General features: G+C 42.7%; 3 protein-coding genes across 3 annotated transcripts in view; all 3 read left to right on the top strand.

Moving 5' to 3' along the window:
• LOC110889666 (putative F-box/LRR-repeat protein 23) overlaps nucleotides 1-26,725 on the top strand; it is a 45,302-nt gene that overhangs the window by 6,367 nt on the left and 12,210 nt on the right. The gene's annotated exons all lie outside the window — the stretch shown is intronic.
• On the top strand, nucleotides 15,707-18,736 carry LOC118479589 (PKS-NRPS hybrid synthetase CHGG_01239-like). Its single transcript, XM_035974197.1, has 2 exons — nucleotides 15,707-16,506; nucleotides 17,588-18,736. The coding sequence occupies exons 1-2, from the start codon at nucleotides 15,907-15,909 to the stop codon at nucleotides 18,734-18,736; spliced, it is 1,749 nt and encodes a 582-aa protein (XP_035830090.1). The 5' UTR covers nucleotides 15,707-15,906.
• LOC110887800 lies at nucleotides 18,774-20,415 on the top strand. The gene is made up of 2 exons (XM_035974196.1): nucleotides 18,774-19,167; nucleotides 19,250-20,415. Exons 1-2 carry the CDS (start codon nucleotides 18,774-18,776, stop codon nucleotides 20,413-20,415), a joined length of 1,560 nt encoding a protein of 519 aa, XP_035830089.1.

Genomic DNA, 26,725 nt, shown 5'->3' with positions numbered 1-26,725 from the left:
GAAACTAAGTCCGTCGTTGCCCGTTAGGCCCGTACGCGCCTTACGGATGACGTCGACTAAATAATAAAAAAAATATTATTTAGTCGACGTCGTCCGTAAGGCGCGTACGGGCCTAACGAGCGTCGAAACAAAGCCCGTCGTTAAAATTTTAACGACGGGCTTAGTTTCGACGCTCGTTAGGCCCGTACGCGCCTTACGGACGACGTCGACTAAATAATAAAAAAAATATTATTTAGTCGACGTCGTCCGTAAGGCGCGTACGGGCCTAACGAGCGTCGAAACTAAGTCCGTCGTTGCCCTTTAGGCCCGTACGCGCCTTACGGATGACGTCGACTAAATAATAAAAAAAATATTATTTAGTCGACGTCGTCCGTAAGGCGCGTACGGGCCTAACGAGCGTCGAAACTAAGCCCGTCGTTAAAATTTTAACGACGGGCTTAGTTTCGACGCCCGTTAGGCCCGTACGCGCCTTACGGACGACGTCGACTAAATAAGAAAAAAAATATTATTTAGTCGACGTCGTACGTAAGGCGCGTACGGGCCTAACGGGCGTCGAAACTAAGTCCGTCGTTAAAAGTTTCGACGCCCGTTAGGCCCGTACGCGCCTTACGGACGACGTCGACTAAATAATAAAAAAAATATTATTTAGTCGACGTCGTCCGTAAGGCGCGTACGGGCCTAACGAGCGTCGAAACTAAGTCTGTCTTATATGTAGTAACTGCGTACAGGCCTAACGAGTGTCTCTGGAATATAACAGGTTCTGTGTGAATTTAAAGTTCAGAAGGCTTTATACGCTGCGTATTGACCAATACGCAGCGTATACGAAGTGTCAGTATACGGTGCGTATAGGTCAATACGCAGCGTATTAGCAGTTACTACATATAAGAATTAAGTTCCATGTTCTAACAGCTCCGGAACGGAGGATAAACTGGTTAAGGCGTTACGGTTCTAAATGATAGGTCACGAGTTCGATACATGCTAAGGGCCGGTTCTTTAAAGAAGACCCCCTTTTTATATTGATTTTATATATATTTACACTTTGGTCCCTGGTGTTTCATTTTTTATAAAAATGGTCCCTGAAGTTTCATGAAATTACAAAAATGGTCCCTAATGTTTGATAATTTAGATAAATGGTCCCTGATGTTTCCAGGATTTACAATAATGGTCCCTTATGTTTCAGAAATTGACACAAAATGTTTTCAGGTATGAAGTGTCAAATTTTACTAAGTTTATATACGCTGCGTATTGGCCAATACGCAGCGTATAGAAACCTGGCAAAAATTTGACACTTCAAACCTACCAAAATGACCCCAAATGTGCATCAGTTTTGTTTATGCTGCGTATTGGTCAATACGCAGCGTATAAAGCCTTCTGAACTTTAAATTCACACAGAACCTGTTATATTCCAGAGACACTCGGCCTGTACGCAGTTACTACATATAAGACGGACTTAGTTTCGACGCTCGTTAGGCCCGTACGCGCCTTACGGACGACGTCGACTAAATAATATTTTTTTTATTATTTAGTCGACGTCGTCCGTAAGGCGCGTACGGGCCTAACGAGCGTCGAAACTAAGGCCGTTTAACGACGGGCTTAGTTTCGACGCTCGTTAGGCTCGTACGCGCCTTACGGAGGACGTCGACTAAATAATAAAAAAAATATTATTTAGTCGACGTCGTCCGTAAGGCGCGTACGGGCCTAACGGGCGTCGAAACTAAGCCCGTCGTTAAAATTTTAACGAGGGGCTTAGTTTCGACGCTCGTTAGGCCCGTACGCGACTTACGGACGACGTCGACTAAATAATAAAAAAAATATTATTTAGTCGACGTCGTCCGTAAGGCGCGTACGGGCCTAACGAGCGTCGAAACTAAGTCCGTCGTTGCCCGTTAGGCCCGTACGCGCCTTACGGATGATAAATTTACAAAAATGGTCCCTGAGGTTTGATGTGTTTACAAAATTAGTCCCTGAGGTTTGATGAATTTACAAAAATGGTCCCTGGTGTTTCCAGGATTTACAAAAATGGTCCCTGGTCAATTTCTGAAACACAAGGGACCATTTTATTAAATCCTGGAAACACCAGGGACCATTTTTGTAAATTCATCAAACCTCAGGGACCATTTTTGTAAATTTATCATCCGTAAGGCGCGTACGGGCCTAACGGGCAACGACGGACTTAGTTTCGACGCTCGTTAGGCCCGTACGCGCCTTACGGACGACGTCGACTAAATAATAAAAAAAATATTATTTAGTCGACGTCGTCCGTAAGGCGCGTACGGGCCTAACGAGCGTCGAAACTAAGTCCGTTTAACGACGGGCTTAGTTTCGACGCTCGTTAGGCCCGTACGCGCCTTACGGACGACGTCGACTAAATAATAAAAAAAATATTATTTAGTCGACGTCGTCCGTAAGGCGCGTACGGGCCTAACGAGCGTCGAAACTAAGCCCGTCGTTGCCCGTTAGGCCCGTACGCGCCTTACGGATGACGTCGACTAAATAATAAAAAAAAAATTTATTTAGTCGACGTCGTCCGTAAGGCGCGTACGGGCCTAACGAGCGTCGAAACTAAGCCCGTCGTTAAAATTTTAACGACGGGCTTAGTTTCGACGTTCGTTAGGCCCGTACGCGCCTTACGGACGACGTCGACTAAATAATAAAAAAAAATTATTTAGTCGAGGTCGTCCGTAAGGCGCGTACGGGCCTAACGAGCGTCGAAACTAAGTCCGTCGTTGCCCGTTAGGCCCGTACGCGCCTTACGGATGACGTCGACTAAATAATAAAAAAAAATATTATTTAGTCGACGTCGTCCGTAAGGCGCGTACGGGCCTAACGAGCGTCGAAACTAAGCCCGTCGTTAAAATTTTAACGACGGGCTTAGTTTCGACGCTCGTTAGGCCCGTACGCGACTTACGGACGACGTCGACTAAATAATAAAAAAATATTATTTAGTCGACGTCGTCCGTAAGGCGCGTACGGGCCTAACGAGCGTCGAAACTAAGCCCGTCGTTGCCCGTTAGGCCAGTACGCGCCTTACGGATGATAAATTTACAAAAATGGTCCCTGAGGTTTGATGTGTTTACAAAATTGGTCCCTGAGGTTTGATGAATTTACAAAAATGGTCCCTGGTGTTTCCAGGATTTACAAAAATGGTCCCTGGTCAATTTCTGAAACACAAGGGACCATTTTATTAAATCCTGGAAACACCAGGGACCGTTTTTGTAAATTCATCAAACCTCAGGGACCATTTTTGTAAATTTATCATCCGTAAGGCGCGTACGGGCCTAACGGGCAACGACGGACTTAGTTTCGACGCTCGTTAGGCCCGTACGCGCCTTACGGACGACGTGGACTAAATAATAAAAAAAATATTATTTAGTCGACGTCGTCCGTAAGGCGCGTACGGGCGTAACGAGCGTCGAAACTAAGTCCGTCGTTGCCCGTTAGGCCCGTACGCGCCTTACGGATGATAAATTTACAAAAATGGTCCCTGAGGTTTGATGTGTTTACAAAATTAGTCCCTGAGGTTTGATGAATTTACAAAAATGGTCCCTGGTGTTTCCAGGATTTACAAAAATGGTCCCTGGTCAATTTCTGAAACACAAGGGACCATTTTATTAAATCCTGGAAACACCAGGGACCATTTTTGTAAATTCATCAAACCTCAGGGACCATTTTTGTAAATTTATCATCCGTAAGGCGCGTACGGGCCTAACGGGCAACGACGGACTTAGTTTCGACGCTCGTTAGGCCCGTACGCGCCTTACGGACGACGTCGACTAAATAATAAAAAAATATTATTTAGTCGACGTCGTCCGTAAGGCGCGTACGGGCCTAACGAGCGTCGAAACTAAGTCCGTTTAACGACGGGCTTAGTTTCGACGCTCGTTAGGCCCGTACGCGCCTTACGGACGACGTCGACTAAATAATAAAAAAAATATTATTTAGTCGACGTCGTCCGTAAGGCGCGTACGGGCCTAACGAGCGTCGAAACTAAGCCCGTCGTTGCCCGTTAGGCCCGTACGCGCCTTACGGATGACGTCGACTAAATAATAAAAAAAATATTATTTAGTCGACGTCGTCCGTAAGGCGCGTACGGGCCTAACGAGCGTCGAAACTAAGCCCGTCGTTAAAATTTTAACGACGGGCTTAGTTTCGACGCTCGTTAGGCCCGTACGCGCCTTACGGACGACGTCGACTAAATAATAAAAAAAATATTATTTAGTCGAGGTCGTCCGTAAGGCGCGTACGGGCCTAACGAGCGTCGAAACTAAGTCCGTCGTTGCCCGTTAGGCCCGTACGCGCCTTACGGATGACGTCGACTAAATAATAAAAAAAAATATTATTTAGTCGACGTCGTCCGTAAGGCGCGTACGGGCCTAACGAGCGTCGAAACTAAGCCCGTCGTTAAAATTTTAACGACGGACTTAGTTTCGACGCTCGTTAGGCCCGTACGCGCCTTACGGACGACGTCGACTAAATAATATTTTTTTTATTATTTAGTCGACGTCGTCCGTAAGGCGCGTACGGGCCTAACGAGCGTCGAAACTAAGTCCGTCGTTGCCCGTTAGGCCCGTACGCGCCTTACGGATGATAAATTTACAAAAATGGTCCCTGAGGTTTGATGTGTTTACAAAATTGGTCCCTGAGGTTTGATGAATTTACAAAAAGGTCCCTGGTGTTTCCAGGATTTACAAAAATGGTCCCTTGTGTTTCAGAAATTGACCAGGGACCATTTTTGTAAATCCTGGAAACACCAGGGACCATTTTTGTAAATTCATCAAACCTCAGGGACCAATTTTGTAAACACATCAAACCTCAGGGACCATTTTTGTAAATTTATCATCCGTAAGGCGCGGACGGGCCTAACGGGCAACGACGGGCTTAGTTTCGACGCTCGTTAGGCCCGTACGCGCCTTACGGACGACGTCGACTAAATAATAAAAAAAATATTATTTAGTCGACGTCGTCCGTAAGGCGCGTACGGGCCTAACGAGCGTCGAAACTAAGTCCGTTTAACGACGGGCTTAGTTTCGACGCTCGTTAGGCCCGTACGCGCCTTACGGACGACGTCGACTAAATAATAAAAAAAATATAAGAATTAAGTTCCATGTTCTAACGAGTGTCTCTGGAACATAACAGGTTCTGTGTGAATTTAAAGTTCAGAAGGCTTTATACGCTGCGTATTGACCAATACGCAGCGTATACAAACTGTCAGTATACGCTGCGTATAGGTCAATACGCAGCGTATTAGTAGTCACTGCATATAAGAATTAAGTTCCATGTTCTAACAGCTCCGGAACGGAGGATAAACTGGTTAAGGCGTTACGGTTCTAAATGAAAGGTCACGAGTTCGATTCATGCTAAGGGCCGGTTCTTTAAAGAAGACCCCCTTTTATTCTGATTTTATATATATTTACACTTTGGTCCCTGGTGTTTCATTTTTTATAAAAATGGTCCCTGAAGTTTCATAAAATTACAAAAATGGTCCCTGAAGTTTCATAAAATTACAAAAATGGTCCCTGATGTTTGATAATTTAGATAAATGGTCCCTGATGTTTCCAGGATTTACAATAATGGTCCCTTATGTTTCTGAAATTGACACAAAATGTTTCCAGGTATGAAGTGTCAAATTTTACCAAGTTTATATACGCTGCGTATTGGTCAATACGCAACGTATAGAAACCTGGCAAAAATTTGACACTTCAAACCTACCAAAATGACCCCAAATGTGCATCAGTTTTGTATACGCTGCGTATTGGTCAATACGCAGCGTATAGAGACCTTGTTTTCTGTGCAATGATTGGTAATCAGGCACTGAGATCTATGGTTTATCTACGCTGCGTATTGGTCAATACGCAGCGTCTAGGGTTTACCTTATAGGCTGCGTATTGACCAATACGCAGCGTAGATAAACCCTAACTTTTGCTAGGGTTTGGTGTGCCAATAGGCACTTTAGTGTGCCAATAGGCACTCACTATCTGCACACCAAGTCAGGCTATCTGCACAATTAGGGTTTGCATACGCTGCGTATTGGTCAATACGCAGCGTATAGTGTGACAACTCGTACTTCGAACCCGTCTTTGTAACGTATGTAACGTAGTGAACTTAATTGACGTATGGAATGTTATGACATTACGATATGTGACTATGTGAATTTACGTGAACGTTATGTGGTTATGTGCTATGTATAATAAGTGTTTGAATGTTAATCGAGCCCCAACCTGAAACGCGCAACGTAGAACCCGATCGCACAAGCCCAAGTGGCCGTATGCTTGTAACTGAGCTCAGTGGACAGCCCAAATGGAGGGTCGGCCCACTCCTCTTATTCGTTCAACCCACGCAATAGGAAGGGTTATTTCTCATTGATACTAAACACAATACGCACGCAAGTTGCAAACCCTAAAGCTCATACTCCCTCTCTAGCAGCCGGCGATAATCTGATTGTATCTCGAAGCCTTCTTTGATTTCGTTTCCCTTCTTAATCGGTTAGTGTGCTTACAAATGTTTCATGATTGACTGGTTATGTAGTTAAATGATTTGTTATACTAATGATTGGCCGCATGTATGCGTTGAATGATATTCTTGTGTGTTGATTGAATGACAATCGGTCCAATCATGTTTGGGCGGCAAGATTATGGGGAATTACATACAAAAGGGTCGGCAAGATTATGGGGGAACCGACCACCTTTATATATCGGTCCAATAAAAAAAAAATCATCCTTTGAATGTTTAAACAAGTCATCGGCCAATTATTGTGTTTATTGAATGGTATATCGATTAGCATGTGAATATGTGGGTTAAGTCAATATTGTATATGATTACAAGCATGATGTCGGTCCAAGGATATTGTAGAATAATGGTTTGATGAAAGTGAATAACTTTGATTAAAGAGAATGTCGGCCATGTGGGTGTGGTTGTAGTCTTGATATAATCTAACCATGTGCATAGTTAATGTGTATTGTCAGTAGTGGTTAAATATAATAGTTTTATGTGGAATTTATAAAAGTTAGGATAGGATGATGAATATATGATTTTGAAATGTATTGAAAATGCAGCCAAGGTGGATAGATATCACTAAACATTCTCGGTCATAGCAATTATATTTATACATGGAATTGTCAGAAAGCATGTGATGGGGATTTGTTTTCAAAACTTTATCTTTGTTATTTACATTAATTGGTGATGGATCTGACAACAAATCATTCAAACATTTACTATTAGTATGGGTGATATAGGGGTCCAATGAGATACCTTGTGTATGCTTGTTGGTCCAATGGTCATAACTTATTAAATAGTGTTAGTAAATTTCAAAACAACTAATCAAAGTCAGTAACAACTATCCTAGGAATGGGTGGCGATCAAGAGGTCAGTTCTTGGTCAAGGAGATGTCAGGCTCCGAATTAGTGGGTTGGGCGGTCAAGTGAGGGCAATTGGCTGTGGGCTTGGCCCACTAATATTAAAGAACCGAACAGTGAGAATGCGGCTAATCATGCACATATGACCATCTCATTTTATTTGTCTAAGGTTTGATTGGTGGGATGGGCGGCCCAAGAGTGGTCATTGGCTGACTTTAGCGGCCCACACTATAAAGTGCCAACCGAATTATTATGTTTAGAAGTAATATTGTTGTGTGATGATTTTGACGAGACAAAATGTACACCGACGAATCACCGGTTGTCGAAACTGGATTTTTATTTCGCCAAGGGTAGTTGGCGAAACAGATTGTTTGTGTTTCGCCAAAAAGTATGTTTCGCCAAGAAGTGTGTTTCGCTAAATGTATAACCTGCCCAGTAACTCAGTCTAAACCTGTTAAATATTAACTGAGACATATAACTGCTGTTATGTTAAGTGATGTGCATGATTTTTATGATAGTGAATACATGCTAGTCCTTCGGTGATTATACCTATACGTGAACAATTTGGATGTAAACTGATTGTGCATACGTGCGTATTTAGGACGTGATTGATTAACTGCGAGCACTTACTTACCATACCGAGCAAACCAAGGTGAGTTCACACAGCCAAGGCATGGGTTCCCAGGGTGGGAATGGGATTTGGTTATTTACTGGTACTTGTCGATACTGGAACGTAGTGATGTGAATTGATGAACTATGGTACATACTCCACTGTTAGAACTACTACTAGACTAGTAACACTTATTGAACTGATCTTCGCACACCTGCCAAGGGTTGGCCGCGATATTATGACTGACTTCGCACACCTGCCTTTGGAAGGCCGCGAACTGTAATTTACTAATCTTCGCACACCTGCCTGGTAGGCCGCGATACAAGTAAACCTAGTCTAGAATATACGGGATGACCATCCCCCTAACATCTTCGCATACCTGCCTGGGAGGCCGCGATGGAAACTATTACGATATACGTCATAACGAACGAACATACTACCACTCACACTATACTATTACTGAACTGTTAAACTGTGAACTCGCTCAACTAGTTTGTTGATCCTCTGTTACATGCCTTGCAGGTTGTTAGATACATGGAGCTTGCACAGGGAGGAGCAGGTCGTTGTGGAGATTGGATCGTGGATGTTATGTTATACTTACAACACTTGAACTATTTACATACATTGGATATCATTAATACGCTTCCGCTACTTAAATTATGTTTTGTTGGAACATCAATCGTATTGAATAATTGGTTTACATTTATTATACTTGACATTAACTACATGTTCGATATGATTGGTGGCGTGATCCTGGTCAGTCACGCTCCCAAGCGGTGATACTCCGCAGGTGGATTTTGGGGGTGTGACAGATTGGTATCAGAGCCATTGGTTATAGAGAACTTGGTTTTAATATGGGAAAACGTTTTTATTAAGACCAGACTATAACCAGAACAGTGCTCACAACGATCCACAACGACGCTTCGCTCCACGTGCAAGACTCGACATCCTAGGTAATAAGGTTTATGTTTATTACCTGCTTGCTAGAACTGCATAGAACTTTGCTCGTAGTATGCTTACATTACTTTGCTCACTACTTGTTATTGCTTGAGAACACCTACATGCTTACACTTTTCTGTCATCGCCCTACTCGCGAACCACTCTCACTTACATTACTTTCACTATGAAGATCATGTCTGGAAGAATTAGCATGACACAAGCCCAGCTAGAGGCTTTCGTTCAAGCTCAAGTTGCTGCGGCAGTTGCAGCAGCTCAAGCAGGTCAACACGCGCAGCAGCCTGTCTGCACTTTCAAGAACTTCATGGACTGCCGTCCAAATTCTTTCAGTGGCACCGAGGGGGCAGTGGGACTCCTCCATTGGTTTGAAAAGCTAGAGTCAGTATTCGAAATGTGCGAGTGCCCTGAGGCTCGCAAGGTCAAGTATGCAACTGGCACTTTGGAAGGAATCGCGTTGACTTGGTGGAACGCGCAAGTACAGATCTTAGGGTTGGCAGCTGCTAACGCCACACCCTGGAACGATTTTAAGGAACTTATTAAGAGGGAATATTGCACACGTGAAGATATTCACAAGTTGGAAGACGAGCTGTACAATTTGAAAATGGTTGGATCTGAGATTGAAGCGTATACTAAACGGTCAAACGAGCTGGCCGTGCTGTGTCCAACTATGGTAGACCCTCCATACAAGCGCATTGAGATGTATCTCAAGGGATTGGCGCCAGAGATCCAGAGCCATGTGACATCGGCTAATCTTGATAATATCCAGGCTATACAGCGCCTTGCTCACCGTATTACAGATCAGGCAGTGGATCAGAACAAACTGCCAAAACGTGTCAAGGCTACCACTACTGCTGTCACCACTTCTGCTACTCCAGTGACAACAAGAGGAAATGGGAGGGGGATTCCAGCAAGGGATCGGTTACTGTTCAGTCTCAGCAACGCAAGACAAATGACTACCAGAATTCGACTCAGCAATCATCTGGCAGTCAGGGGCAGGGTGGATATCGGGGAATTCACCCACTGTGTAACAAGTGCAACAAACACCACAGCGGAAGATGTCGCAGGGAACAATGTCAAAGATGCCTCAAGATGGGTCATGAGGCTAAGGATTGTAGAAGCTCTCGGCCAGCAAATCAGAACCAGCAACTTCCGCCACCAGTTCCTCAAAACCCGCAGCAGCAGCAACCACAGCGTGGAAACCGGGGATGTTTCCAGTGTGGGGCGGAAGGTCATTACAAACGCGATTGTCCTCAGTTGAACCAGAATCAGAACCACAACAATAACCAGGGCAACGGGAACAACAACAACAACAACAATGGCAACGAGGCAAGAGGTCAAGCTTTCGTGTTAGGACGAGGAGACGCAATGAACGACATTTGAACTTATAACTTCTTTTTGGGTTTTTTTTCATTTTTATGTTTCCGCTACTCGAACAAAGTTTGGTTTGAACATCAAATGTATTGGGTTTTATGAATCATTTTTAACTACTATACTTTATGTTTGATATGATGGATGTTTTGATATTATTGAACGCACCAGCCGTATTTATGGACCTTATGAACAGGGTGTGCAAACCCTACCTAGACAAGTTCGTCATAAAATTCGTGAAGCCCACTTTCTAGGCCATGTAGTGAACAAGGATGGGATCCATGTCAATCCATCCAAGGTAGATTCGATCAGAAACTGGCCTGCACCGCGTACACCGACAGAAATACGCCAATTCTTGGGTTTGGCTGGTTATTATCGGCAATTCATCAAAGACTTTTCAAAGATCGCGCAACCACTTACGCTACTGACACAAAAGGGTGTCGTTTATCGCTGGGGAGAGCCCCAGGAGACTGCTTTTCAGTACCTAAAGGATAGGCTTTGCAGCGCACCTATCCTCTCTTTGCCAGAGGGCACAGATGACTTTGTAGTATATTGTGACGCATCAATACAGGGTCTGGGTTGTGTATTGATGCAGCGGGGTAAAGTTATTGCCTACGCCTCTCGTCAACTAAAGATTCATGAACGGAACTACACGACGCACGATTTAGAGCTGGGAGCTGTGGTTTTCGCGCTTAAGATATGGCGACACTACCTGTACGGTACCAGGTGCACGATTTACACCGATCACAGGAGTCTCGAGCATATTCTTAAGCAGAAGGATTTGAACATACGTCAACAACGATGGGTTGAACTACTGAACGATTACGAATGCGCCATCAAGTACCATCCAGGCAAAGCCAATGTTGTGGCTGATGCCCTCAGTCGGAAAGACACTTTGCCACGGCGCGTGCGAGCGCTACAGCTTACGATTCAGTCCAGCCTCCCTACACAGATACGAAATGCTCAGGTAGAAGCATTGAAACCAGAAAATGTCAAAGCTGAAGCCTTACGCGGCTCACGACAACGAATGGAACAGAAGGTAGACGGCGCCTACTATGTAACGGGGCGTATTTGGGTCCCACTTTATGGCGGTCTACGCGAACTTGTGATGGACGAAGCACACAAGTCTCGCTACTCGGTACATCCAGGGTCGGACAAAATGTACCACGACATCAGCACTACATACTGGTGGCCTAGCATGAAGGCCCACATCGCTACGTACGTTGGAAAGTGCTTGACCTGCGCGAGAGTCAAGGTTGAATATCAGAAACCAGCTGGCCTACTTCAGCAGCCTAAGATACCTCAATGGAAATGGGAAGAAATTTCCATGGATTTCGTTACAGGCCTACCTAGATCCCAGCGTGGGAATGATACCATATGGGTGATCGTGGATCGACTCACCAAGTCTGCACACTTCCTAGCTATAAAGGAAACGGATAAGTTCTCCACTCTCGCAGACGTCTATCTTAAAGAAGTTGTTTCGAGGCACGGGGTGCCCACGTCCATCATTTCGGATCGCGATGCACGATTCACGTCAGAGCTATGGCAGGCGATGCATAAACCATTCGGCTCAAGATTAGACATGAGCACAGCATATCATCCTCAGACGGATGGGCAGTCTGAGCGAACGATCCAAACTCTAGAAGACATGCTTCGGGCATGCGTTATCGATTTCGGCAACGGCTGGGAAAAGCATCTCCCTTTGGTGGAGTTCTCGTATAATAATAGTTATCACACCAGCATACAAGCCGCTCCATTCGAGGCATTGTACGGACGTAAATGCCGGTCACCTCTCTGTTGGGCAGAGGTGGGGGATAGTCAGATTACGGGTCCAGAAATTGTAGTGGACGCCACGGAAAAGATCGCACAGATACGACAACGCATGGCGGCAGCACGCGACCGTCAGAAAGCCTACGCGGACAAGCGTAGAAAGCCTTTGGAATTTCAGGTCGGGGACCGGGTATTATTGAAAGTCTCACCCTGGAAGGGTGTGGTACGTTTTGGCAAACGGGGCAAACTAAATCCGCAGTACGTCGGACCATTCGAAATCATAGAAAAGATTGGCAAGGTAGCCTATATATTGAACCTACCAGCTGAACTCGGGGCAGTTCACAATGTCTTCCATGTGTCAAACTTAAAGAAGTGCCTATCAGATGAAAACCTCATCATTCCTTTCAAAGAACTCACTATCGACGAGCGGTTGCAGTTCGTCGAGGAACCAGTAGAAATCACGGACCGGGATGTGAAGGTCCTCAAAAACAAGAGAATCCCTCTTGTTCGAGTTCGTTGGAACTCCCGACGTGGCCCAGAGTACACCTGGGAACGCGAATACCTAATGACAGAAAAGTACCCCCAGTTATTCGGAACCAATGCAACCACTGCTGAGGCTGAAGCTACTACTTCGGAATTTCGGGACGAAATTCCAGATCAACGGGGGGAGGATGTGACACCCCAGGAAAACCAGTGAACTATTGAACTTACCTAGCTTCCTCAGTGAGTGCATACCAAATTTCGGGACGAAATTTCCAATTAGTTGGGGATAATGTGACAACTCGTACTTCGAACCCGTCTTTGTAACGTATGTAACGTAGTGAACTTAATTGACGTATGGAATGTTATGACATTACGATATGTGACTATGTGAATTTACGTGAACGTTATGTGGTTATGTGCTATGTATAATAAGTGTTTGAATGTTAATCGAGCCCCAACCTGAAACGCGCAACGTAGAACCCGATCGCACAAGCCCAAGTGGCCGTATGCTTGTAACTGAGCTCAGTGGACAGCCCAAATGGAGGGTCGGCCCACTCCTCTTATTCGTTCAACCCACGCAATAGGAAGGGTTATTTCTCATTGATACTAAACACAATACGCACGCAAGTTGCAAACCCTAAAGCTCATACTCCCTCTCTAGCAGCCGGCGATAATCTGATTGTATCTCGAAGCCTTCTTTGATTTCGTTTCCCTTCTTAATCGGTTAGTGTGCTTACAAATGTTTCATGATTGACTGGTTATGTAGTTAAATGATTTGTTATACTAATGATTGGCCGCATGTATGCGTTGAATGATATTCTTGTGTGTTGATTGAATGACAATCGGTCCAATCATGTTTGGGCGGCAAGATTATGGGGAATTACATACAAAAGGGTCGGCAAGATTATGGGGGAACCGACCACCTTTATATATCGGTCCAATAAAAAAAAAAATCATCCTTTGAATGTTTAAACAAGTCATCGGCCAATTATTGTGTTTATTGAATGGTATATTGATTAGCATGTGAATATGTGGGTTAAGTCAATATTGTATATGATTACAAGCATGATGTCGGTCCAAGGATATTGTAGAATAATGGTTTGATGAAAGTGAATAACTTTGATTAAAGAGAATGTCGGCCATGTGGGTGTGGTTGTAGTCTTGATATAATCTAACCATGTGCATAGTTAATGTGTATTGTCAGTAGTGGTTAAATATAATAGTTTTATGTGGAATTTATAAAAGTTAGGATAGGATGATGAATATATGATTTTGAAATGTATTGAAAATGCAGCCAAGGTGGATAGATATCACTAAACATTCTCGGTCATAGCAATTATATTTATACATGGAATTGTCAGAAAGCATGTGATGGGGATTTGTTTTCAAAACTTTATCTTTGCTATTTACATTAATTGGTGATGGATCTGACAACAAATCATTCAAACATTTACTATTAGTATGGGTGATATAGGGGTCCAATGAGATACCTTGTGTATGCTTGTTGGTCCAATGGTCATAACTTATTAAATAGTGTTAGTAAATTTCAAAACAACTAATCAAAGTCAGTAACAACTATCCTAGGAATGGGTGGCGATCAAGAGGTCAGTTCTTGGTCAAGGAGATGTCAGGCTCCGAATTAGTGGGTTGGGCGGTCAAGTGAGGGCAATTGGCTGTGGGCTTGGCCCACTAATATTAAAGAACCGAACAGTGAGAATGCGGCTAATCATGCACATATGACCATCTCATTTTATTTGTCTAAGGTTTGATTGGTGGGATGGGCGGCCCAAGAGTGGTCATTGGCTGACTTTAGCGGCCCACACTATAAAGTGCCAACCGAATTATTATGTTTAGAAGTAATATTGTTGTGTGATGATTTTGACGAGACAAAATGTACACCGACGAATCACCGGTTGTCGAAACTGGATTTTTATTTCGCCAAGGGTAGTTGGCGAAACAGATTGTTTGTGTTTCGCCAAAAAGTATGTTTCGCCAAGAAGTGTGTTTCGCTAAATGTATAACCTGCCCAGTAACTCAGTCTAAACCTGTTAAATATTAACTGAGACATATAACTGCTGTTATGTTAAGTGATGTGCATGATTTTTATGATAGTGAATACATGCTAGTCCTTCGGTGATTATACCTATACGTGAACAATTTGGATGTAAACTGATTGTGCATACGTGCGTATTTAGGACGTGATTGATTAACTGCGAGCACTTACTTACCATACCGAGCAAACCAAGGTGAGTTCACACAGCCAAGGCATGGGTTCCCAGGGTGGGAATGGGATTTGGTTATTTACTGGTACTTGTCGATACTGGAACGTAGTGATGTGAATTGATGAACTATGGTACATACTCCACTGTTAGAACTACTACTAGACTAGTAACACTTATTGAACTGATATTCGCACACCTGCCAAGGGTTGGCCGCGATATTATGACTGACTTCGCACACCTGCCTTTGGAAGGCCGCGAACTGTAATTTACTAATCTTCGCACACCTGCCTGGTAGGCCGCGATACAAGTAAACCTAGTCTAGAATATACGGGATGACCATCCCCCTAACATCTTCGCATACCTGCCTGGGAGGCCGCGATGGAAACTATTACGATATACGTCATAACGAACGAACATACTACCACTCACACTATACTATTACTGAACTGTTAAACTGTGAACTCGCTCAACTAGTTTGTTGATCCTCTGTTACATGCCTTGCAGGTTGTTAGATACATGGAGCTTGCACAGGGAGGAGCAGGTCGTTGTGGAGATTGGATCGTGGATGTTATGTTATACTTACAACACTTGAACTATTTACATACATTGGATATCATTAATACGCTTCCGCTACTTAAATTATGTTTTGTTGGAACATCAATCGTATTGAATAATTGGTTTACATTTATTATACTTGACATTAACTACATGTTCGATATGATTGGTGGCGTGATCCTGGTCAGTCACGCTCCCAAGCGGTGATACTCCGCAGGTGGATTTTGGGGGTGTGACATATAGGGTTACCTGAATACGCTGCGTATTGGTCAATACGCAGCGTATATAAGTGGTAGGTGGACGACCAGACAGTCAAACCTAGTACCATGTCAAATCAGTCTTACATAGGGTGCGTATTGATCAATACGCATCGTATTGGTAGACTGATTTGACCTGATACGATGTTGTCCAGGGCACGTGAATAAAGTAATACGGTGAGTAGGGATCAATACGCTGCGTATTGACATGCCAGATGAAAGTCTATTTATCCCTCCATTCATATCTGTTACCCATCACCCGACATATACTTTGCTTTCCTTTTCATCTTCTTCTTCAGTAAATTGTTAGTTTTTGGTTCAACCTTGTTAAAATGTCATCATTTTGGAAGGATAATTATTTCGGTAATCGTTATTCTAACGACACATGGGGATCAAATGCTGCCAATGAGGAGGAGGAGGTTGTGTCTGGAGTCCCTGTTAATCAAGAAACACAGTTGCCAGACTTGAACAAGACTCCCACTCCACCTGTTGATGAACCAAATTACCCGGCGCATCAAGTGTGTCCAGATTACGGATACGGGTATGAATCTCCGTACGTGCAACAAAGTGGATACGGTGTTGAGAATGCACCTGTTGATGAACCATATTACCCGTCGCAGCAATCGTATCCGGGTTATGGGGTATACGGGGATGAAGGTGGATACGGAAGTTACAGTGGATACGGTGGTGATGGTGGATACGGGGGTGAAGGTGGTTACAGTGGATATGGGGGCTACGGTGGATACGATAGATATGGGGGTGACGGTGGTTACAGTGGATACGGGGGTGAAGGTGGTTACAGTGTATACGATAGATCTAGGGATGAAGTTGGATACGGTGGATACGAAGAACATGGTGGATATGGTTATGAGTCCCGTAACACATCACTTTATGAACCATCTACCCCGGGCAATCCATTTCAAGTAAATGAGGTATCACATTAAAATAATTATTGTTATTATTATTATAATTATAATTGTTATTATTATTATTATTATTATTATTATTATTATTATTATTATTATTGTTAAAAATAATATAATTATAATAATTATTGTTATTGTTATTATTGTTAAATACTTTAATTATTATTATTATTATTATTATTATTATTATTATTATTATTATTATTATTATTATTATTGTTATTATTATTATTATTATTATTATTATTATTGTTGTTGTTAAAAATATTATAATTATAATTATTATTATTATTAAAAATTGTATTCTTTTTATAATAATAATCTAGTTAGTCTAATTAACAAAATGGTTAGTTTAAACCTAACTTAGTTAGTTAAATCATAGTTATATCCTAACTAGGTTAGCATTTAATACAAGGGACCACTAACTGAGTTAGAGAACTCAGTTAGTCCAGTTAAGTGCCAAAAACAATATAAAGTCCCTGAAGTTTCAAATTTTACGAAAATAGTCCCTGAAGTTTCAAAAAATTGACAAAACAGTCCCTAAAGTTTTGAAAATTGACAAAATGGTCCCTGAAGTTTCGAAAATTGACAAAAATGGTCCCTGAACTTTCGAAAATTGACAAAAATGGTCCCTGAACTTTCGAAAATTGCAAAAATGGTCCCTGAACTTTCGAAAATTGACAAAAATGGTCCCTGAAGTTTTGAAAATTGACAAAAATGGTCCCTGAACTTTCGAAAATTGACAAAAATGGTCCCTGAAGTTTCGAAAATTGACAAAAATAGTCCCTGAAGTTTCAAAAATTGACACAAATGGTCCCTATACTGTTCAGTTAAGTATGCTAACTGAGTTAGTGTTTAAAGATGAAATCTTTATATGAAAGTTAACCTTGTTAAATCATTCTGTTAAAATAGTTTCAATAATAACCATATTAGTACCTGAAGTATGAGTTTCGATTATATTATTATATTATTATTATTATTATTATTATTATTATTATTATTGTTATTATTATTATTATTAATGTCTTTTTGACACAAATGGTCCCTGAAGTTTCGATTATATTATTATTAACGTAACTTTTTTTAGCGTTTCATGTCTCTAACTGATTTGAAGAATTGGGTACAAGAAACGGGAAAGGATAATGGTTACGTAATTGTTACCCGCCGATCAAAAAATATTGGCGGTACTACTGGGATGGTATGGCTTGTGTGCGACCGTAGTGGTGAACACCGTAGTAAAGCAACAGTTAGGAAAGCTGGTAGCAAAAAAATCGGCTGCCCATTTTCATTACTCGCCATCCGGGACGTGATGAACGACACGTGGGAGTTAAAAGTGGACTGTGCGAACCATAACCACGAACCTACGACGAGTCTGTTGGGCCACGCTTTTGTGCGAAGATTTACTAAAGCCGAATACAAGCTAGTGGAGCAGCTAACTGCTCAAAACATGGAGCCACGTATCATATTTCAAACCCTAAGAAAGCAGTTCCCCGACAGCCTGCACGTTCAGAAAGACGTGCAAAATGCGGTACAAAAAATTAGAGCGACAATAATGGACGGAAAGAATCCTATTCAGGCACTGGAAAGCCTGCTGCATGACCGCCGATTCATTTACGACACCCGACAAGATCCCAAAACAGATGTCGTAACAGAGATTTTCTTTGTTCATCCTTATTCAATCACTATGTGGCGTGCATTCCCGCACGTGATGTTGATCGACGCGACCTACAAAACAAACCTCTACAACATGCCATTTGTCCAGGTTGTGGGTATGACGTCGACTGGGAAGTCTTTTTGTATCGCACATGCCGTTATTTGTAAAGAACGAAGGGGTAACTACGTGTGGGTGCTTGAGCGGATCAAGTCAATATTGCATGAATGTATGATGCCGCGTGTGATAGTCACGGATAGGGAGCTTGCCCTAATAAACGCGTGTTCTAAAGTATTCCCGAACGCAAAAAGGCTTCTATGCCACTTTCACATCCAACAAAATATAGCTAGAAAGTGCAAGTCAGGGTTCGATAAAGAAGATTGGGGGAAATTTATGTCGTACTGGCGGACATTGTGCGAATCTTCATCAGAGGCCATGTACAAGTACAACTTGGAGAAAATGTATAACCGACTCGTGGTTGCCAACCGAGAAAGTAAGTGTTCCTTCAACAAACGACTCACCCAATCTATTATATTTCACACACGCTTTTACATTTCATTATTTTATTTTTACAGGTGTCTATGATTTCGTCTACGAAAACTGGCTCAAAGACTATAAAGAAATGTTCGTCTATGCGTGGACCGATAAGTGTCGCAACTTTGGTCAGCGCACCACCAACAGAGTTGAGAGCCAGCACGCAAATTTAAAAAGATACATTACGTGCGGGAGTTCATTGGAGCGAATAGCAAGATGCATCATTGATATAGTTGAAACTCAGTACGATGAAATACAAAAAAGTTTCACTGAGAGCATCGAAAAAACGATGAACCACCACAGACACCGAATGTTGGACAACCTACGTGGAAAGGTTTCCCATGAAGCACTTGATTTGCTGGAAAAAGAGCTACTGAGGAAGATGGATGTGTTGCGGAAACTTAACGCATCATGTGGTTGCCATATGTGGCTTAGCAAAGGATTGCCGTGTGCTTGTAGGCTGGAAAACTACACACGTACAGGTAAAAAATATTAAAACCACAAACCTTTTGTTATTTTGTACGATTTAGCTGTTTCTCACACCGTATTAACTTAACTGTGCAGGGCGTATAATACAACTCGACGAGATAGATGTATTCTGGCGTAAGCTTGACTTGCTCCCTTGTAAACTGGTAGACGAGGAGGTCGATATTGTAGCAGAGCTCAATAATGTGCGGCAACATTTAGAGGCGCAGTCCCCCGTTCAGCAAAAGAGTATGCTTTCAAAGATAAAAGCGGTTTTCACCCCGAAATCGTCAACCAAGAAACCACCGATCGTCCAGCAAAACACTCGCGGTCGGCCTACATCAAAGAAAGTACAAGAAAGGCTAGATGAAGCTGCGAGGTTAGACCAAGCTGCGAGATACAGCTCCTGTGGCGAGGACAGCAACGTAATTACCGCTTCCCCCAAGCATAGGTACGATTTACCCCGACACAGCTCATACGTACCGTCAGAGGGCTCTCGTGGAACTGGTTCGTTTGTGAAGTCTGAAAAACCTAAAATGCAACCAAACAGTTCAACAAGTTCTAAAAAGAAGGAGACGAGGGATGATAAGGTTTTTCCATTAATAAAGGGGGACGAGCACTTGTTATGCATTAAGAGGTTTAAGAATCAAATTCCATCAGAGTTTCGCTCTTACATATCGCGTATACAAGATGTGACCCCAGACGGTCATTGTGGGTACAGGTCTGTGGCTGTCGGGTTAGGTTTTACGGAACACGCATGGCCCAATATTCGAAGAGATTTACTACTGGAGATTGACCATAACAAACCGCGTTGGAAGCATGTATTCGAAACATATAACGAAGGAGACTTTAAACGAATACGTAAGAGCATCGAATGGCATTCAGTGAAAGGGTGCGATCAAAGTCACTGGATGGAAATGGCCCAGGTAGGGCTTCTCATAGCGCAAAGGTATAATATTGTCCTCCACATGCTAAGCATTGAATGGAGCTCTACCATCTTCCCATTAACGGATGCCCCACTAGATCCACGACCTCAAGCGATAACGCTTATACATGTTCACGGGGGACACTTCATACATGCTAAGTTGGAAGGAGACTACCCCATGCCTTTAGTGAACCCGATGTGGTCGGCACATCGATCAATAGCTGCGAAACGGTGGGAAGAAATGTATACACCGCGGTTAGAGCACTACTACGAGTTAATGCATCCTAAATCAGACCGAGATAAAGACAGAGAACCGAGTTTAAATGTTATCGAAGATTAAGCGGAAACTTGTATTTTTGTAAATTGTAGAAATTTTTTAATTTATAAAGTTTTTATCATTTTTAATTTTTATAATTCAAATAATATCATTTTTAATTCATTTATAATTTATAATTTATAATTTATAATTTATAATTTATAATTTATAATTTATAATTTATAATTTATAATTTATAATTTATAATTTATAATTTATAATTTATAATTTATAATTTATAATTTATAATTTATAATTTATAATTTATAATTTATAATTTATAATTTATAATTCAAATTTTTATAAACATAATTTTTGGATTATTTTTAGTTTCTCTAAATACAAACCAAGAAAAAAAAAAAAAAAAAGGTCTTCTAAGGTGCGTAGGGATCCCTACGCATCGTATGTTATCCAAATGACAATAAGGTAAAATGAGGGTAAAAAGGTAAAATGAGGGTAAAAAGGTAAAATGAGGCTAAACAAGGCAGCGTATTGATCAATACGCATCGTAGGTTAAAGGCGGACAATTTTCCCCCCAAATTGAAGTTTGAAAATATAAATATGTTAAATTACGATTTTGCCCTTCTTTTAGGGCTATACGAGGCTAAATATAAGGGCAAAAAGGTCATTTTCGGACCTTTATATACGCTTCGTATGGGTCTCTACGATGCGTATATAATTTTCATCATGATGACCTTTATGCCCTTCTATAGATGCTTCGTATAGGCTAAACAGAAGGGTATAAAGGTCATTGTGATGACCTCTTATATACGTATCGTAGAGACCAATACGAAGCGTATATAGAGGTGGACAATGACCTTTTTGCCCTTATACTAAGCCCCGTATAGCACTGATAGAAGGGCGAAACCGTAATTTCAGACTTGGGCATACGATGCGTATTGATCTCTACGATGCGTATAGGTTCTGATATAAATCAGGAAAACCCCTACGCAGCGTATGTTCTTCCCCAAATTACATACAAAACCTCTACGAACCCCTACGAAGGCGACTACGTATTTCCGACCGTATACACGCGAATTCGAAGTATAAACGAGGTATATACTCAACCTATTTAAGTAATTTTGATTTTTTTGGTATTTTATCCGTAAATTAGGGCTGTATCATAGGTAAATTAGGGTTTACAGTGAATTAGGGGTGTTTGTTTGATTTGTTTGCTTAGGGTTTACAGTGAATTAGGGGTATTTGTTTGATTTGTTTGATTAGGGTTTACAGTGACCATTTTTGTAAATTTATCAAACCTCAGGGACCATTTTTTGTAAACTTATCAAACCTCAGGGACCAATTTTGTAAACACATCTGTCACACCCCCAAAATCCACCTGCGGATAACACCCGCTTCGGGGGCGTGACTGACCAGGATCCAACCACCAATTATACCGAATACTTAAGTTGATAACAAAAGTAATACTTGCTATTCATAAGCTTAGCAAATATTAAGTTCAGAGTTTAAAGTTTTAAGTTCAAACAGTTAATAAGTAGCGGAAGCATAAGTAAAGTAGTTTAGACAAAGTTCATGTTTCAAAATAAGGTAACACCCAGCACAAGGGTGAACAGACACTACACGTTCCCAAGCTGCAAGCTCCTTCGTCACTGGTTACCTGCAAAGCATGCAGTAAGGGGTCAACAAAAATGCTGAGTGAGTTCACTAGTTGTCCAGTTTTAATTACCAAAAACTTTGTTTCACCGGTTAATTTATCCGTTTATACATGCCCTGGGGAGCTACCCCAAAAGTTAGCGACTAAACTGTTTTTCCAATACCGAACACTAGGTAACCGTTGCGTATCCGCAGGATGCCCCGATGTCAATGTTCTATCATCATTGACGGATTTCTGAGTACATTAGTTCACGACCGATCCCAAACCAGGGCACGGTGTGAGGCTGGTAAACACCTAAATAGCGCTATCAACTAATAACTCGCTCGCCTAACCCGGCGACTAATCGGTATTTGTAGTAGGGACTTGAGTGATAGAGTTTCGTTTAGTGCCGTTAGTTGCAATCCGTATAAACAGTGATTAACCAAAAGGTTTCCCAATACCCGGGAAGGAAAAGTAAGTTTTGTTCCCAATAACTAGGGAAGGTATGTAAATGGTATCCCCTTTTACCAGGGGATAGGGTTGTTAGTCTCGTGTCCCAAACCACCGGGACGCATGCTTTTAAGTTGTGAACTCACCTTGGGTTGCTCGGTAGGTTTAGGTTACTTGTCAATCACGTTGGTCACCACGTCCTAACATGGTTACCGGTATAGGTCAGGTTCGGTATACAAGCATTCACGTGAAATACATACAGGTACGTAACATGCATACAAGTAAACAGTCATTGGGTTATTGGACCGGCCTAAACAATTAAACAGTCAACAGCAACACATAATCCAGTCAACAGATAGCCCAAGTCACATAATGGCCCAATAACCAAAGTGGACGGCCCACTCGCAACCAGCTGGTCTCGAGTCGCAACCAGGTGGTCTCGGCTTGTCACGTTATGGTTGCGAGTCGTAACCGTGGTCTCGAGTTGTCACGTTTTGGTTGCGAGTCGCAACCGTCGTAGTTTCGAGTCGCAACCTCGTGGTTTCGACTTGTCATGCTTTGGTTGCGAGTCGCAACGGCGTGGTCTCGAGTCGTAAAGCCGTGGTTGCGAGTCGGAAACTGTCCCTTTCATACACACGTGATGATGCAGATGCATCAGTCCATTTTGTACCAAGAATTCAGGCCCAAATCCGGAAATAACCAATAAGATTTCTACAAACACTTTTCCTCATTTGACCATTAGACCATATAGATCAAACTTTACCATTTTTAAAACCTTCAAACCACATTCAAGAAGTTCATCCTATGTTCATCATTTTTCTAGGGTTTTCATGTCAACCTAACCATATATTTATGATCCAAAATCACATATTTTAACAAGATTAACATTGCAAGAACAAAGAGCATACAATACATAGCCGAAACTTATGTTAATCAATCATCATTTTGCAAGAAACAAAGAAGTATAGTTTGATTGGCCATGAACACTTGTAAACTACCATTTTCTAGTCATTTTAAACATGTCACAAGTATTCACACATAAATGGTTTTCACATATATTTTACTTCACAAATCACCCTAGAATCATGCATAATGTTCCTAACCAAACATTTTCTTTTCTACATCATTCAAGCAAACATACAAGGCATTAATTACACACTAACCGGTTTGTGAAGAAGGAGCCGAAAACAAAGGAAGAAGGTGAGGGAAGATGAAGTGTCCGTATGGTGATCTTGTCCGAGATCCTTGCTTGAATCCGAAAGTTGGAGAAGGTTGGGATGATGTTTGAGGGTTTTCTTAGTTGAGAGAAAAAGTAGAAGTGTATGTGTGTGTAAAATGGAAGAAGTGGGGGAAAGGTGGGATATATACAAGGGGATGTTTCGGGTTGGGCTTGGGGTTTCGGCCCAAGCCGGTTACGGCCCAAAGGCCCACTCGCAACCAAGCGGTTGCGAGTCGTGGTCTCGACTCACATACATATATATATAATACATACATACAACACACGTTAAGCAAATAAAGATCACGTTTCCATTTAATAATATTTATATACACAAAATATTACAAGGTGTTCGTTCGGAAAAACCTCGAGTGTCACATTATCCCCAAGTTTTAAGAACTTTCGTCCCGAAAGTTGAAGCAGCCACTGCCAAGCTAGCGTGCTTCAACGGGGTGTCACATCATCCCCCCGTTAGTTTGGAATTTCGTCCCGAAATTCGGTTGTAGCTTCAGTGCTGGGGTTTTCGTTTGGGAACAACTGGGGATACTTGGACTTCATCTGGTCCTCCCGCTCCCAGGTAAACTCTGGGCCGCGCCGTGAGTTCCAACGAACTCGTACAAGGGGTATCTGGCTACGTTTGAGGGTTTTAATTTCTCGATCCGTGATCTCAATCGGTTCCTCAGTAAAGTGTAGCTGCTCATCAATCGTCAGTTCCTTAAAAGGAATCACAAGTGTTTCATCCGACAAACACTTCTTCAAGTTAGATACGTGAAAAACGTTGTGCACTGCACTCAGCTCTGCAGGCAGGTTTAATCTATAAGCAACCTTACCGATTTTCTCGGTAATTTCGAATGGTCCAACATACCGTGGATTCAGCTTGCCCCGTTTACCGAAACGGACCACACCCTTCCAGGGTGAGACTTTAAGTAGAACCCGGTCCCCGACCTGGAATTCTAACGGTTTCCTACGCTTGTCAGCGTAGCTTTTCTGACGGTCACGAGCTGCCGCCATGCGTTGTCTGATCTGTGAAATCTTTTCCGTTGTATCTACCACTAGTTCTGGGCCTGTGAGTTGACTGTCACCTACTTCCGCCCAGCAGAGAGGTGATCGGCATTTACGACCGTACAATGCCTCAAAAGGTGCCGCCTGAATACTAGTGTGATAGCTGTTGTTGTAGGAGAATTCCACCAGCGGTAGATGCTTCTCCCAGTTCTTGCCAAAATCGATCACACATGCTCTAAGCATGTCTTCCAGGGTTTGGATGGTGCGTTCAGACTGCCCATCCGTTTGCGGGTGATAAGCGGTGCTCATGTCCAAACGTGAGCCAAAGGATTTGTGCATAGCTTGCCACAATTCGGAAGTAAAACGAGCGTCTCGGTCGGAAATAATAGAAGTTGGCACCCCGTGCCTGGAGACTACTTCCTTTAAATAGATTTCTGCTAAGGTTGAGAACTTGTCTGTTTCCTTAATGGCCAGGAAGTGCGCAGACTTAGTTAATCGATCTATTATCACCCAAATAGTATCATTCCCGCGTTGAGATCTAGGTAATCCTGTGACAAAATCCATGGAAATTTGCTCCCATTTCCATTTCGGGATTTCGGGTTGCTGGAGGAGGCCTGCTGGTTTCTGATACTCGATCTTGACTCTTGCGCAGGTCAAACATTTGCCAACATAGGCTGCTATGTGGGCCTTCATGCCAGGCCACCAGTATGTGGTTCTTAAGTCGTGGTACATCTTATCTGCACCAGGATGTACTGAGTAACGGGACTTATGGGCTTCGTCCATTACAAGCTCTCGTAGATCTCCGTAAAGTGGGATCCAAATGCGCCCTGCCACATAGTAGGCGCCGTCTTCTTTCTGTTCTAGTTGCTGCCTCGATCCCCGCAGGGACTCAGCCCTGATGTTTTCCGGTTTCAGAGCTTCAATCTGAGCATTTCGGATCTGGGTAGGAAGACTAGACTGGATGGTAAGTTGTAATGCTCGCACGCGCCTTGGTACAGTGTCTTTCCGGCTGAGGGCGTCTGCCACAACATTGGCCTTGCCCGGATGATACTTAATGGCGCATTCATAATCATTCAGAAGTTCGACCCATCGGCGTTGTCGCATGTTTAATTCCTTCTGCTTGAAGATATGCTCGAGGCTCCTGTGATCGGTGTAAATGGTGCACTTGGTACCGTACAGGTAATGCCTCCATATCTTAAGCGCAAAGATCACTGCTCCCAGTTCCAAATCATGCGTTGTGTAGTTCCTTTCATGTATCTTAAGTTGTCGAGAGGCGTAAGCAATAACTTTCTCGCGTTGCATCAACACGCAACCGAGCCCATGAATAGACGCATCGCAGTAAACCACAAAGTCGTCCGTTCCTTCAGGTAACGAGAGAATAGGAGCACTGCAGAGGTTATCCTTTAGTTTCTGAAACGCGGTTTCCTGAGCTTCACTCCATTTGTAGGTGACGCCTTTCTGAGTGAGCGTAGTGAGGGGTTGTGCAATCTTTGAGAACCCCTGAATGAATCTGCGGTAGTAACCTGCCAATCCCAAGAATTGGCGAACTTCGGTCGGAGTCTTAGGGGTAGGCCAATTCTTTATAGAGTCGATCTTTGCAGGGTCGACGTGGATTCCATCCTTGTTAACCACGTGCCCAAGGAAATGGACTTCCCGAAGCCAGAAGTCGCATTTCGAGAACTTGGCGTACAGTTGCTCATTGCGGAGGAGTTCGAGGATAAGGCGTAGGTGCTGTTCATGCTCTTCCTGACTTTTCGAGTAGATCAAAATGTCGTCTATAAACACGATCACAAACTTGTCGAGGTAGGGTTTGCATACCCGGTTCATGAGATCCATGAACACTGCAGGGGCGTTGGTCATTCCAAAGGGCATAACGAGGAATTCATAATGACCATAACGAGTTCTGAATGCAGTTTTGGAAATGTCTTCATTACGGACCCTTAACTGATGGTAGCCTGATCGCAGGTCAATCTTAGAATAGTAGCTTGATCCTTGCAACTGATCAAACAAATCGTCGATTCGCGGGAGGGGGTAACGATTCTTGATGGTAACCTTGTTCAGCTCACGATAAT

This window comes from Helianthus annuus, chromosome 6 (genome assembly GCF_002127325.2).
Source record: "Helianthus annuus cultivar XRQ/B chromosome 6, HanXRQr2.0-SUNRISE, whole genome shotgun sequence".
Taxonomy (NCBI): Eukaryota; Viridiplantae; Streptophyta; class Magnoliopsida; order Asterales; family Asteraceae; genus Helianthus; species Helianthus annuus.
The sequence above is the reverse complement of the archived record's forward strand: the minus strand, read 5'-3'. Positions and strand labels throughout refer to the sequence as shown.

Coding starts and splice junctions, on each gene's coding strand:
- LOC118479589 (XM_035974197.1), top strand. CDS start 15,907: ATGTCATCATTTTGGAAGGATAATTATTTCGGTAATCGTTATTCTAAC. Junction 16,507..17,587: donor ATCCATTTCAAGTAAATGAG/GTATCACATTAA, acceptor AACTTTTTTTAG/CGTTTCATGTCTCTAACTGA.
- LOC110887800 (XM_035974196.1), top strand. CDS start 18,774: ATGTTCGTCTATGCGTGGACCGATAAGTGTCGCAACTTTGGTCAGCGC. Junction 19,168..19,249: donor GGAAAACTACACACGTACAG/GTAAAAAATATT, acceptor TTAACTGTGCAG/GGCGTATAATACAACTCGAC.